We start from the raw sequence: 15,074 nt of genomic DNA, 5'->3' as shown, positions 1-15,074 counted from the left end.
GATGCTTTCCGTGGGCCAGACGCTGTGTCACGTGCTTTAGAGCTTCTCATTCCTCCGTGAAGCCATCACGGTTAATGTCACCAGTGAGGACGCTGAGGCACTAGAGGGCCCAGGGTCCAGGCCGGATGCCAGCCGTCCAGACGCACGGTCAGAGGCTTTCAGCACCTAATCCCAGGCCCCATGCGAGCAGCTGAAAGCTGTGTGTGCAGGCAGACAGGGCCCTGTGCTCCCCCACCATGTGTGACTCATACAGGAAGAGAGGAGACAAACTCGGGGGGCCAACGGTGCGCACTCTGGGCCAGAAGAGGGGTGTGGTGGGGGGAGGCAGGGGGCCCTGCAAAGCAGTGGGATTGGGTACTTCAGGGAGGAGGCAGGCAGGGCAAAGGTGGGTGTGGAGCCTCACCCTGGCAGGAGGAGTGTTCCCAGCATGCTGGGAAGGTGCACACATGAGTATGTCTTTCCACTGTGTCGGCTTGATTCAGTCACAGAGCAAAGTTAAATCACAGTCAGAAAGCAGGTTCAGGATTCCAGACTTTTAGGTTTGAAACAATTCCAAATTTAACAGAAAAGTTGCAGGAATAGTACAAAGACCCTCCCATTCACCCTTCCCCCCACATTCTCCAGCTGGTAACAACTTTATCACAGTGCTTTATGATTTTCTTTCTATCTATACTATTATCCTTTTCTGAACCCTTTGATAGTCAGTTGCAAATCCGTGTGCATTTCCTAAGAAAAAAGACATTCTATTCTAGAACTGCAGAACCACAGAACAGTATGCGGAATTAGGAAATGAACACCAAGAAAATACAGGTTCTATATATGTACTTATATAATGTCCTTTATTTTAAAAAAGAAAAGGGGCACCTGCTTGGCTCAGTTGTTGAGCATCTGCCTTCGGCTCAGGTCATGATCCCAGGGCCCTGGGATCGAGTCCCACATCGGGCTCCCTGCTCAACGGGAAGCCTGCTTCTCCCTCTCCCACTCCTCCTGCTTGTGTTCCCTCTCTCCCTGTGTGTCTCTGTCAAATAAATTAATTTTAAAAAATAATATTAAAATAAAAATTTAAAAGAAAAGAAAAGTGGGGTGGGGGGGAATAACTGCCCTGGGGCATGCCTTTCATTTGGTCTCATGTGTAATAATATCTTTTGATAATCCAGAGGTAGGTAGGTATCAGATCTAGAAGAAGGGGCAGTAGAATAGAGAAGAAAGCCGAGATCTAGGTGTGATAATACAGATGTGATAACACAAGTGTGATAATACAAGGGAAGAACCAAACAGACTGTGAGATTACTAAACTCTTTAACTAGGTGGGTGGGGGTGCTTTCAAAAGAATTCTTAGAATCTGCTCCAAAACTATGACACTGGGAAGAGCCTTTGTTGATCTAATAGTTGTAAGTGTCCCAAGTCCTTGCTCTAAGGATGCATCTGGGCCTGATGCCCTCCTTGGTCCCAACCCTGTCACTACAATTGTGGTTTGGGTCTGCCTCGTCTGGTTTCTCCGTTTGCTTTCTGATTGCCTTTCTGAAATTCTGGCAAGAACCCCTAATATCTGAGCACAGCGGGAAGCTTTCAAGGAAACATTACTGATGACCAAAATACAATATGTTTGGGCTTAAAATGGCAGGATTATTTGGAATTGCTTGACATTCATAGAGGAGGTGTGGGTGTCCCTCAGGGACTCGAGGCTGTTGGGAGGGAGGCCTTACCCCCCAACCCACAGCTCACTCCCAGCCCTATAGACATGCGGGGGACACAACTAAGGGATCTTGCACGATGTGATGAAGTAGTTGATGGCTTGCTTTGTCAATTTATCTTTGTCTTTTTTATTCAAATAGGTTAAACAGTGCACCAGTTGAAGGATATTCTGAGCATGTTGGTAATAAAACTACTATCAGGATGACTTATCCAGAGGGCGCGCCACTGTCTGACCTTGAATATTATTCCAATGACTTGTTTGTTGCTGTTTTATTTAAGAGTGTTGACTTCAACTGGCTTCAAGCAATGGTAAAAAACGAAACCCTGGTAAGCACTAGAAATGCAGCTCTCCGGTGTTCTTTCGCAAAAAGTGGAGGGGTCTCTAACTGTAATTACAGACTTCTGTTTTTAAACAAACGCAGTGGAATGTATACAGTTGACCCCTGAACAGCATGGGTTTGAACTGCATGGGTCCACTAGTACACAGATGGTTTTTGATAAACACAGTGCAGTACTGTAAAGGCATTTTCTCTTCCTTTTGATTTTCTTAATAATGTTTTCCTTTTTGTAGCTTGCCTTATTGTAAGAATACAAAAATACATACTCAAAATACGTGTTAACTGTTTATATTATCGGTAAGGCCTCTGGTTAGCAGTAGGCTACTAGTAGTTAAGTTTTGGGAGAGTCAGAAGTTCCCTGTGGATTTCAGCTACTTGGGGAGGAGATGGTGGTGCCCGTAATCCCCGTGTCATTCAAGGGTCAATTATACTTTTGTGTTGTCTTTTAAATAACTACTGCCTTTGTAGAAACCGTCAGTACTCCTTTTTGGGAACTACTTTCAGAATTTAAGATTAAGTCACATGGAAATTGTGATCATCACTTAATGGGAATATCAGGTTTTGGACCAAAATTGTTATTACTGCTCACCTAACGTGTTCACCAGGTTTGAATTTACATGTCTTTTGGCTAATCCAGAAATTACATTTACTGGGATGAATATAAACCATTATTGCGGATTTTCAAAAGGATATATGTAAAACCTCTAGGAATGTTCCTCAAGAGATTGTCTAAAACTGTTGTGCTGGCAGTCCCCTTGTTGGAGGAAATGCACCGAATTCTGGCGGGGCAGCTGTTGAGGAAATGGCCTGCATGAACTCAGCCATATTCCCTTTTGTTTGTTATAATAATTGATCATATTATTTTATGGTCGCCCCACCCATTATGCTGAAGTAAATTTCAGTGGTCAATGGTCATATTTATAGACGCACATAAAAACTAGCTTTCTGTAAAGTTAATAGGATATATTAGACTTTTCATATAGGCACCATCTGATGGAGAATTTCTATCTGCAAAGCCTGATATAGCTTATCATGATCTTCTGGATTTTCCATTGGATAGAAGTTGGTCTAGTTGGATGAAGCACGTGGGAGGTGACTTGCAGTCAGTTACCAGGAGACTTCACAGAACTAGGAACTAGACCAAGTCAGCCGAGGGAGGATGCAGGGGGAGGGTCTGATCTAAGTGGGACACTCATGGCACTTAAATACCCTTAAATTAGATCTGTTCACCCGGTCTTCCTGGGGACACATGATGCTTTTTGGGGTCATTCCCTGGGGAATATCTTCTCCAAACAAACCAGAGCTGGTTCTGCCCTTCCTCTTCTTGTCCAGTGCCACCTTCGTAAACCAGGTCCTTTGGGGTTGCTCCTCTGAGTGGGGGCATCAGACGCGTCCATCTCAGGGACTGTGCTGCAGAGTGCAGCCCCCCAGCCCACGTGGGGTCCCACCCACATCTCCTGGGCTGCTTAGCAGGGGTGCGTGCTCGCCTTCTGATGGCAGGAGAGCTTTATTCAGTCCCTCTAATGATTGCTTGCTTTCTTCCCTTAGCCATTTTGGGTGCGGCTCTTCTTTTGGAAGCAGGTAGCGGAAAAAATCCCACTACGGCCGAAACACTTCAGGATTTTGAATCCAGTTATTATCAAAGAGACTGCCTTTGACATCCTTCAGTACTCGGAGCCCCAGTCAAGGTTCTGGGGCCGAGATAAGGTACTTCTGTTGCGATGGAAAGTTAACTGTTTGTCTCTGTGTTGGAAGGGAGACCTCCGTACAAATTTCACGTAGGCTCAGTTATATCCCCAGAAGCATCTCCCGGTGTAGAAACGTAGTCAGTGATCACAGGCTTGGTGCGTGTTGGCTGTTCTGCATCTTGACTTCAGGCCCCCTTAGTGTTTACTTGGCTTCTCCCTTGGTAACTCATCTCCTTCGTATAGTCCACATGTTAACATCTTGGTCACTGAGATACTATTTAAGATGTTCTGACCCTGGGACTCCAGAGTGAAAGGCACTTTGGTGGTCTGGAAAGTTCTTTACATTTTTAACTCTGGGCCACTCAAGTCAGACTTGACATTTACCATCACTTTAGAGGTGATGGTAAGTAAAGTTTGCCCGCTAGAGCAGTGTTTTCCATTGATGCTTGGGTCCCATCCCAAACTTTCTACTTAACTGTTCTCTGCTGTTGTCTGTACTTTGGGACTTTCAAAGTCCCCTGGGCGGTTTTATTTTGCAGCCTAATTTGAGAACCCCTGTGCCCTCTGTAGTTCTTTCACTGCAATAGAAATTCTTTTCCTGCAAAGCCGGTGCTGATACCGGGAGGATGGCAATGCCTTTATTATTGGTTTCTTTGTGAGTTGTGTCTTTAAAAATAACTTTTTTAAAAGCAGTGGAAATCATCTTTAAACTTTTTTTTTAAAGATTTTATTTATTTATTTGACAGAGATCACAAGTAGGCAGAGAGGTAGGCAGAAAGAGAGATGGGGAAGCAGGCTCCCCACTGAGCAGAGAGCCCGATGCGGGGCTTGATCCCAGGACCCTGGGATCATGACCTGAGCTGAAGGCAGAGGCCTTAACCCACTGAGCCACCCAGGTGCCCCCCACCTTTTTTTTAAATGCAGAGTTTAAACTCATGACCCTGAGATCAAGACCAGAGCTGAGATCAAGAGTTGGGTACTGAACTGACTGAGCTACCCAGGCCACCCCCTTCTTAAACTTTTAAGCAAAATCTCTGTATATAAAGGAAAGCAAGGAATTTAGAAGTCGGGGTGGGGCACTTCTTACACTGGGGGCCTGAGATATTGTGTAGCAGATACCTGGGGCTGGTCAGGGTCACTATTTGCAGACACTGAATTAGACTCTTAGATGTGGTCAACCAGTAACCAGTAGACAGATTGGCAGGTTCTTCTGTTTTCCCAATAAATAAAATTCTCTCTCTCTCTCTTTTTTTTAAGATTTTATTTATTTGAGAGAGAGAGCATGAGAGAAGAGGAGGAGCAGAGGGAGGATCAGGCTTCCTGCCAAGCAGGGAGCCCAGTGTGGGACTCAATCCCAGGATCCCGAGATCATGAGCTGAGCCAAAGGCAGACGCTTAACCAACTGAGCCACCCAGGTGCTCCCCCAACCATGAGTGAAATTCTAATTTAAAATGTTCTTTATAACACCTGTGTAAATCTTGAAGCATTCTGTGCTTACTAGGAAAAACAAATCCCTAAATAGTCTCCTTAAAACAAAAACTAGTTCTTTGTGCTGCTCCGGTAACAGCTAACTCCAGCTCTGGCTACAGCCTGAGGCTTGACTGCCCAGCTCACTGGGAGCACAGCCAAAGCTCTTCCCTTAGCAGGCCACCATTTTTCTCAGGGGCTCTGCCCTCTCGCGGGCTCTCCTGCTGCTCTATCTGTGGGGAGGCCGAGAGGGCCATGTAGGTTCTGCCCACTGCAGGAGCATGTCCAGGCCCAGTGTTTCTGGTCAGGAGGCTGTGCTGTTTCTGTCTCAGAGGAGAGTGGCTCTGCCCCTCACCAGCAGCTGTTGGGGTCTGTGATTGGATTCATCATATAATACATTGCTTTATGGGGTGCCTGGGCGGCTCAGTGGGTTAAGCCTCTGCCTTCGGCCCAGGTCATGGTCTCAGGGTCCTGGGATCGAGCCCCGCATCAGGCTCTTTGCTTAGCGGCGAGCCTGCTTCCCCCCCATCCTCTCTGCCTGCCTCTCTGCCTAGTAAATAAATAAAATCTTAAAAAAAAAAAAAGTTGCTTTGCTTCGTTTCCCCACATTGGAGCACATAGGATTCCCCCAGGACATAAACTTACAACTTTTAATGTAACTGTTAACATCAACTACAACAAAACAGTGTTTAAAAAAGGAGGACTTTGCAAGATTCTGAAGTTATAGAGAGTTTTCACTATCCTTATCTCTGTGTCTTCTCAACTACTCTGTGTCTTTACTAAATTTCATAGTATTTTTTAAATATAAATGCTCATTTGTGGTTTGTAGGTAGATTTTTATTTTTAAGAAATGAAATTAATTTTTTTTTAAAGATTTTATTTATTCATTTGAGAGAGAGAGGGAACAAGCAGGGGGGAGGGGCAAAGGGAGAAGGAGAAACAGGCTTCCTGCAGAGCAAGAAGCCTGATGCCGGGCTCAATCCCGGGACCCTGGGATCATGACCTGAGCTGAAGGCAGACACAACCAACTGAGCCACCCAGGCATCCTGTAGGTAGAGTTTTATTTTAAAAGTAACCTTTAAAAAATTAACAGATTTAATTACATGAAATATGAAGTTACTGAACAGCAAAAGATATCAGAAACAACACAAAATAAGCAGGGCAAGTTTTAGCATATATATGATAATACTCCCAAAGTATAAGATCTTATTAAATCAAAAAGAAAAGATGGGCCAATGGAAAAAAAAATGGGGAAAAGATACAGACAGACATTTCACAAAAGAAGAAATTAATACAGCCAAGAAATACATGATAAAATGTTCAACTTTGGCAGGAATTAAATAAAAGTAAATTAGAGCCACAGTGACATTTTTCCCTATTTTCTTAGCAAAGATTTAAGGGCTAGGTAATGTCCTTGCTTGGCAGAAATACAGGTAGAATTATAAATTGGAGGGTAGTTTGGCAGTACTTATCAGCTTTAAATGTGAATGTGAACAGTTTGGGCCCAGCAATTTTACTCTAAAAATTTTATCATAAGAAAATTAAAGGGACACCTGGCTGGCTCAGGCCATGAGCATGTGACTCTTGACCTTGGGGTTGTGAGTTTGAACCCCACATTGGATGTACAGATTACTTAAAAATAAAATCTTTAAAAAAGAGATAAAAGCAAAATCTACAAAGGTGGGTATTGTAGTACGTTCACCATAATGTTAACCGCAAAGGACTGAAAATGGCCTGAACATTTCTCATTAGGGGGGTGATTTAAACATATTATGTATAACTGATGCAGTATTGTGTGAGTGTTAAGGATGCAGGAAAACAAATGGATAAGAAAACACCTCCATACTGTAATAAACAAGAAAATCAAGTTACCGAGCATGTATACTGTCCCATTTTTGTTTAAAAGTAAAAATGTGTGTATAGAGATGCATAGAGAAAAGCTTGGAAGTAAACAGCAGACTGGGCTCGTGTTGATGCACACGGCTTTCCAGCAGGGAGGGAGGTCTGGTGGATGAGGGGGTGTGATCCTAGGGGGTCCGTTCTGGAAAGAGCATGCTCTGAGCGGTTCTTCATGGCTTCTGAGCTGCTCTCCATACACGGCCCCTCCGTGCAGCTGGTTTCACGTACTCCTTCTATAAACACTGATTGAGTTTTCCCGATGGGCTAGGTACAGAGCCGGCCACAGGTAAGAGAAGACACTGCTTTAGGGTCCTGTGGCTAAACAGGAAGACCTCTTCCTTTGGGTTAATTTCTCTTGTCTTCAGCAACTGTTGAGTTTCTTTTAACGAGTGACGCAGATGCTTCACATCAAGGAGCGGAAGGTGGCTTTGAACAAATGATGAGTTCTGTAGAGCGTCCTTAATCCATTTAAACTATCAACTCTGAAGGGTTCACTGTTGTTCCAGTGGACGGAAAAGGAGAGTTGTTTCTGGGAAGCCACAGACTCAAGTAGGATGAACAAAGCAGGTACATTTACACATGAAAAACTGTGCAACCGAGAGTGTCATGTAGGTAACCGGTGGCCTTCAGGGAGTGCTTCGACTGCTGTAGGGCCTTCTGTACTTCTCTCTGCCCTGTGTACCGATTTTGCCCAAGACTGGGACAGAGATCCAGAAAGCACGATTCCAGATTGGCAAGGGGCAAAATAGCAGACGTGAGGGAGGGAGTGGTGATATCAGAATCCAGAACATTGAGACATTTGGCACATTAAGCTACAGTCAGCAGGATACCTTTTAGAAGGAATAAATGTGGATACCCTTCATTTAGGCCTAAAAATTGCCCACACAGAGGGTGGGCAGAAACTGGCTTAGCAGCTGTCTATGTGAAAATGGCCTAGAAGCGTTATTTGCCAGGAAAGCAAAGGAGGGCCTTCAGTGGGATGTAGTTTCAGGTGAGAAGTGAGCATGGTCTTCGCTGGTGGAAGCGGAGGCTGCTCTGTTCTCAGGCAGAGACCGTCCATAGGAGCCAGCAAGGAAGGGCCGGCCTCCAGAAACAGGTCCCAAGAAGGATGGTAGACAGTCCTGTGGACTTTCCTAGTTCCAGAGCAGAACTTATAGATACTCGTCGTATCAGAAAGGAAATGGACTTGCTTTGAGGTTCTGGTCATCACGTATTAGACCAGGAAGTAGAAGTCTTACAAAGAACACATTTTTGTTTGGTGCAAGAGGACCTGCCAAGCCACCTCTCGGTGGTGTGTTCTAAGGTTTTCACATCACAGACCATGTTTCAGAGTCTAGATTCAGACTTCAGGATTCTGTGATCAATGAAACTGTGCGCTGTATAAAATGGCAGCCCCCCGGCTGCGTCTGTGACCGACAGAGCGTGCGTGCCACTTGGAAAGCAGTGAATGGCCCTAAGCCTTGTCTTTTCCCCTTTTTCAGAACGTGCCCACCATTGGTGTCATTGCTGTCGTCCTAGCCACGCACCTGTGTGATGAAGTCAGCTTGGCAGGCTTTGGATATGACCTCAATCAACCCAAAACACCTTTGCACTACTTCGACAATCTCTGCATGGCTGCCATGAACTTTCAAACCATGCATAATGTGACAACGGAGACCAGATTCCTCGTCAGGCTGGTCAAAGAGGGTGTGGTGGAGGACCTCAGCGGAGGCATCCATTGTGAATTCTGAGCACAAACAAACCTCATCTGACAATGCAGCTCCAACTCTGAAGGCTGGTTTTTCAGAGCCTTCTCCATGACTGCATCCTGCAGATCCTTTGAAGTGCAGCCGGTGTTTTTAACTTTTAATTTAAAAAACATGATAAACAAGTTTCACCCTTCCCACTCGGTCCCCACTATTTATTTGAGGTCAGTATTTTTGCACAACATTTTGTAAGATAATTTTGAGAACTGACTTGGAAAGACTTTTCAAAGAGACTTGTATGTAACGATGTTTTATTGTGTTTTAAGAACGTTATTTAACTTCTAAAAACTCTGTCTGTGTCTACTGCACATAGAATACCAGGTAACTGAGTAGAAGGAGAGTGGAGGTCACTCCTTCCTTGAGAGCCCCGAATGCCAGATTCTGGTTCCGTGTCACTGTTTGGCGGGACACATGTCTGAGGCGCTTCCGGGATGACGTGCTCAGTAGCTAAACCATGGGTACCAGGTCAGCTGTGCTGCTGCGTGAGGCCTGGGCAGGTCGGAGAAGTTCCCGGCCCCTCTCTGTTGGTCTGCCTTCTGCCAGAAGACTTGCTGCCGTCCACCAGAGGATCTGTCCTAGCTGTCCCTGGCCAGAGAGGGACACAGAAGACATTTTCTGCATCTTCAGAATATACAAAGCCACCCTGGGCTGCAGAAGCCACTCTCTCCCCTGAAATGATGACAGCTCTTGAATTTCCTGAGAGGTTTTTTGTTTTTGTTTTTGTTTTTTTAAAACTGCCCTTCCAAAGCACTTAAATGTTAATCGGTGGCTTTAAAATTTAGCACACAATCTCTGTCCTCCAGAGTTGTAGAAGGATAAACCCTTTCCAAGAATAGTCACATTTTCTGAAACGCTGAAATAAAATCCTCCCAGTGTTATAAATTGCCTATTTAAAAAAAAAAAAAAAAAAAAAAAAATTTTTTTTTTTAAATTCCTTACTGGGAGTGTGGAACAAGGAGGGGGGAGGTCAAAAAAAAAAAAAAAAAGAAAGAATAAAAGCTTTTGAGGAGCTCTCATAGTCTACTTAATTTGAGCACTTAAAAAAAGAAAAGTCTATAATCTCCCCGAAATGTCCTTGAATGCTGCTAGGTGGAGACGTCAGTGGGGGATGCTGGCAGGGAGCAACAGCGGATGGTGCCTCATCCTGCCAGGGGGCCACACCCCCGACAGTGGGTGAGGGATTCTTGGAGAGATGTCAAGTGCCAGTGGCTTCCTCCCGGAACACAGGCTCGTTCCGGCTTCTGTCTTGGTCATCTGAGGGTCAGCAGCTACTTTGTTCCCTCCCTGCCCTGTCCAGTTCTTACCTGCATTCACCGCTTCTGTGGTCCTGGTCCCCTGCAGCTCTGCTGTCTTTGGCATCTGTGCCCCCCACCCCCCAGCACACGCAGGGTGGGGAGCCCGTCACAGCACACACACAGGAGCCCTTGGATCTCTGGGGCCCTGGGGTCAAGTACAGAGTTGCCGGCATCACCAAATAGTATTTCTCTGGATTGGTGACTTCACATTTTCTATGGATTTTGCTTTCTCTTTTATAAAATACTGTTTCAAAGAAAATGCTTGGAAATGTTCGCCAGCTAAGTGACAGCATTGAAACTTGAGACTCAGGAAGATAGTCTATGGCTGGCTGTGACTCAGGGAAGGCCAGCCCTTCCCTGCCCCAGCCCTCAGCTCCAGCCCCTCATCCTTCAGGGGCTACTGAAACCTGATTTTTTTTTTTTTTTTTTTTTAACAGTTTGAAGCCAGGGTTTGAACTCCTTAGACAACTTCCCCGTGGGCCCACATGGACTCAGATGCCACTGCCATGCTGGGCCCCTGGGAAGTGTGTGGCTCCAGGCCTGGCACCTGGCAGCTTCCAGCCCATGTCAGGCCTGGCCCTCTGCCCACCCCTCCTCTGTACATCCCTTGTTGCATGCATCCTTACATGGCTTTTCCCAGGCCTCTCGCCTTTGAATTCCTAGCAGGGAGGAAGTGCCCAAAGTGCATAAAAAGGCATACTTTTCTCAGAGAACTTTTGTGGCATCCACCAGCCGGTTGGAGTTGATCAGAGACCGTCTTCAAGAACTTTGAGCACTTTGGCAGCTGTGTATTAGAAGTGCCTCCTGGGCTTTGCAGTGCCTCCTCCTTTACCCCAACCCCAACACACTCACCCTTTGGGGAACCCACCTCTAGGTGCTTCTGGATGTCACAGGTAGAGCGCCAATAATAGGCTTCATGTCGCCCTCCAACTTCGTAGGTGCACGCACATCCCTCTCATGTGGCTGTGGTCCTTGATTTTAAGGCAACTGAGGATAGCTTCCACATGTTCTGTATTTTAACATACATCTTACCAGAACTTTGGGCCACAGAAAATTTCAGTGGGTTGTATGGTTTGGGTTTGTGGTTTTTTTTTTTTCTTTTTCTCTCCACAGAGAGCAGATTGTCTCCAGAAACCTAGGCTGGCCTTAGGAAAATGCCTGTGGACTGGATGAGTATCTCCCTATGACATGGGTCACGTTTTTAGGCAAAGCTGAATTGCATTTTCTAGACAACCTCATGCATTCTAGGTATTCCCCTTCCTTTCATGGCTCCTTTGTGTGGCACGGGGGTTTTCATTTCCCAAGAATATATTGATAAGGCATTGGCGATGTCTGTTTTCACAGATTTGGGGGGGTGTCATCATTTGTTGGGCCCATTAGTTAAAATAAGTTGTCAGGCCAGCTTTTTGGCTCAACTGCTCGTGTTAAACAGGGATGAGCTCAGTGTAGTTTGCATGGCTGACACAGAGGGTCAGTTGTAAAAGAAAAAAAAAGTCATGCCCCAGTATCCTAAGGATATCGAAGATTTCTAAAACCAAGGACCACTTCATTGTGGCTGTATTCCAACCCCAGTGCTCTGGGACTTGATTATCAAAGGGATTGTTGACTTGGTCTTGTTACTGTCTCAAGAGACCCTTTTAGACCAGCATCATAGGAAGATTAAGAAATGGCGACTTATTCTCCTCCTTGGCAGGTTTACAGCACCCGAGTGTGGTCTACCTTTTCATCTTTTCTCTGGGACCCTTCAATAAAGTCCATTGAGAAGGAAGAAAAGGACTAGTTCCTGTGAGTTAGCACAGTTGCCCCTGGAATGCTGTGAGCTTTTAATAAGCTTGCAGAGCCAGCAGGAGCCGTGTGACACCCGGCCTCCCTCCCATTCACACGCGGTAACAAAATGCTTCTCTCAAACAAAGGAGCTTGTGTTTGCTGCCATGGGACCAATGCCTTCTCCCCAGGCACTGACCCTCCGTGAGGGTCACACACTCGCCTCACAGACTGTAGCACAAAGGACAAAGGGAAGCTGGTCCCAGGACACAGAGCACCAGAATACACATCTTTCTCTGTCCTTCCCCACTTCCCAAGGTCATCGTAGGCCACGTGGGTTTGCATGCTCAAAACATGATATTTATCTCCCTTTACCTACAACCAACACTCAATATTAGACTGAAGTAAATTGGGCAGGAGAACTATTCATTACATGTACACTCGCATGTCATGGACTAGAAATTGACGTCCCCCCACAAAGGAAATTGCAGTCTTGGTAGTTCAGCTTTCATTATCGAAATGATTAGATTTGACCAATTCCCAATATTAAATTTCAATCCACTGAGCAGAGGAGAAAAGCATCCATCTTTAGATGGCTACAGTAGAACAAAAAGTAAAGGCTATGAAATTTGGCTCTAACTTTTTATAAAAGCAGATCTCTCTAGTGAGCTGTGTCAGTGAAACATGTAGGAAGGGAGACAAGTTTACAAATTTCCTCTGGAAAGAAGTGGGCTGTCAGGTTTTGAGTTGGCCTTTGTGTGCCTAGAAAAGGAGTGAAGTGAATTGTCAGAAAATGCAAACATAAAAGAAATCAAATTTTCACTAGATACCCCACAGAAGCAATGCTCGTAACGGATTATACACCAGAAATTCGGTAATTTCTTTTTTTTTTTTTTTTTTTGAAATTCGGTAATTTCTAAAAGCAATATATTTTCACTCTCCTGTTACCTGACTTAAGTTTTTTTAACTTTTTGAAGAAAATTGGTTCCAAGAAAAATTGATATTTAAAACCATGAGTTCATTTAAAATGTTGATTAGGTCCTTGACAGGAAAGACCATGCTACACTACCAGGCAGTGACATGAATGTGACAGGTGACAGAAGACAGCATGGCAGTGAGGGCCAGTTGAAGGTGATTAGGGACAAGAGTCAGATGCAAAAGTCGTTTTGAATGGGCTGGTTAACATATCAAGATATCCTATCAGCCTGGTTCATTTGGGTTGGGAAGAAGCTGACTATCAGCTCTAAAGCAATGAAAATTTGAGAGGACCTCTTGTAATTAAAGGATGAACTCTCTAGAGACACAATTTTGTACTTTATTCCATCCATAGCACCTATAACAAGGCCTTGCCTATTCTAGAACACAGGTAACTAAAGCAGTAAATGAACACATCACTTTTTCTATATGTAATTGTCTTAGTGACTTAAATGACTCTTAAAAGAATATGCCAGAAGCTAAATAGGCCTGCTTAGTGGCTATATACATATCCATACATTGCGGAAAACCGACTTATTACTGAGGCTTCGAAAATAGGTGTGTGCCCTCTCTTTTCAAGGACCTGCTGTATTGTTGTGACTGATCATAAGAAGTTTATGGAGATCTTCTGACATACCACTCCCTAGACCCTTGGAAGTTCCCAAGTCTTGAGAATGATTAAGATGTTTTGTGTTATGTTAATGAGATGCCTTTTGGAAAGCACCTGGAGATGGGGACACCAGAGGAATCAACCAAGTGGTTTCCGTGCCACCCGCCCTCCCACCCACCCCAGACCTCTGGGGAATAGAGAGGGGCTGAGAATTACAATCATTCACCAATGGCCAACGACTTAATCAACCATGCCTATGTAATGAAGCCTCTGCAAACCCTCAAAAGGATGGGGTTCAGAGAGCTTCTGAGCTGACAAACACATGGAGACTGGGGAGAGTGGTTCAGCTAGAGAGGACATGGAAACTCCCAGCCCTGTCCCTCCATACCCTGCCAATGCCTCTCTTCCATCTGGGTCTTCCTGAGTTCTGTCCTTTTATAATAAACCAGTCATCTAGTAAGTAAAATGTTTGAGTTCTGTGAGGTGCTCTAGTAAACTAGTCAACCTGAGGAGGGGAGGGGCCCTTGGAGATCTTTGATTTATTGGCCGGCTGATCAGAAATAGAGATAACCACCAAGGCTTGGCGCTTTGCATCCTGAATTGGAGGGGTTCACTGGAACCTCCAATTTGTTAGCCACTTAGGTGGAAGCCCAGGTGATAATCTGAGCTTGGGACTGGTGTCACAAGTGGAGAGGGCGCTTGTAGGACTGAACCCTCAAGACCTCTGGGATCCGAGGCTGTCTTCGTTGGATGGTGTCAGACTGGAGTTGAATTCTCGCACACCCTGCCAGGGTTGGAGCGTCGCCTGTTGGAGGTGTGGGGCATTGAATTTGGATGATCAGAACACAAAAGACCTGCCAAAGTGTATCAAAGTGTGGATGTAGGGGTTGGTGTTTCCCTCTATAATAGGGAAGGTCTTGTGTCAAAGGGTTTATGTTTTGTAGTCAAGGCAGTCAGTTCATTATACAGAATTTGGAAACCAAGATACTATACCTCCATTGTATGTATGTACATATTTGTCTGCCTTTTTTTGTTGTTGTTATATATCATTTACTCGATAAAGCCTACTTTAAAAAGACATAATTACCAAAGAACTGATCATTTTGAGTTATGTGCTCTTGTCTTTAAAATAATGGTGGACAAAAGGCTTCCTAACTGAGGCTTTGTTCTGGAGTGGTTTGCTATTCCAGTGTGATGTTCGTATGAAGAGTGACTGAGATTCAACACACACACACACACACACACACACACACACACACACACACACCCCAAACAAGCAAAATTAGATTCTAGTCCAAACTAAGAATCTTGTCCTAAAATGAAAGGTTGAGTGGAATGTTACAGTCGTGGCCTTTCCCTCTCCATCTTTTGCCTGTGGCTCATCTTTGTCACTTTACAAGCTTTACCTCAATTTAAGAATGTGAGTGCATTGCAAACCCAGGGGGTGAGCTGAGGAGAGGTCAAAAGGGACAGGCCCCCATCTTTTGCCAACTTCACATCCTCTCCCCACCCAGCCACCACTAGGCACACGGGCGATTGACAGGGAATGAGGAAATGTCTAGTACAAACCCTGGCTTCACAGACGAGAGTCTCCTGTA

General features: G+C 45.0%; 1 protein-coding gene across 1 annotated transcript in view; it reads left to right on the top strand.

Moving 5' to 3' along the window:
• LOC111148102 (ST3 beta-galactoside alpha-2,3-sialyltransferase 5) overlaps positions 1-8,945 on the top strand; it is a 48,819-nt gene extending 39,874 nt beyond the window's left edge. The window contains exons 5-7 of the mRNA XM_022504507.1: positions 1,836-2,022; positions 3,582-3,740; positions 8,569-8,945. Coding sequence (XP_022360215.1) covers positions 1,836-2,022; positions 3,582-3,740; positions 8,569-8,817 — 595 coding nt within the window. The 3' untranslated portion in view covers positions 8,818-8,945. The remainder of the gene's footprint in view (positions 1-1,835; positions 2,023-3,581; positions 3,741-8,568) is intronic.
• The last annotated feature ends 6,129 nt before the right edge of the window (positions 8,946-15,074 follow it).

This window comes from Enhydra lutris, unplaced genomic scaffold, assembly GCF_002288905.1.
Source record: "Enhydra lutris kenyoni isolate GAN:26980312 unplaced genomic scaffold, ASM228890v2 scaffoldscaffold18, whole genome shotgun sequence".
Taxonomy (NCBI): domain Eukaryota; kingdom Metazoa; phylum Chordata; class Mammalia; order Carnivora; family Mustelidae; genus Enhydra; species Enhydra lutris.
This window is presented reverse-complemented; position numbering and strand designations above follow the sequence as displayed.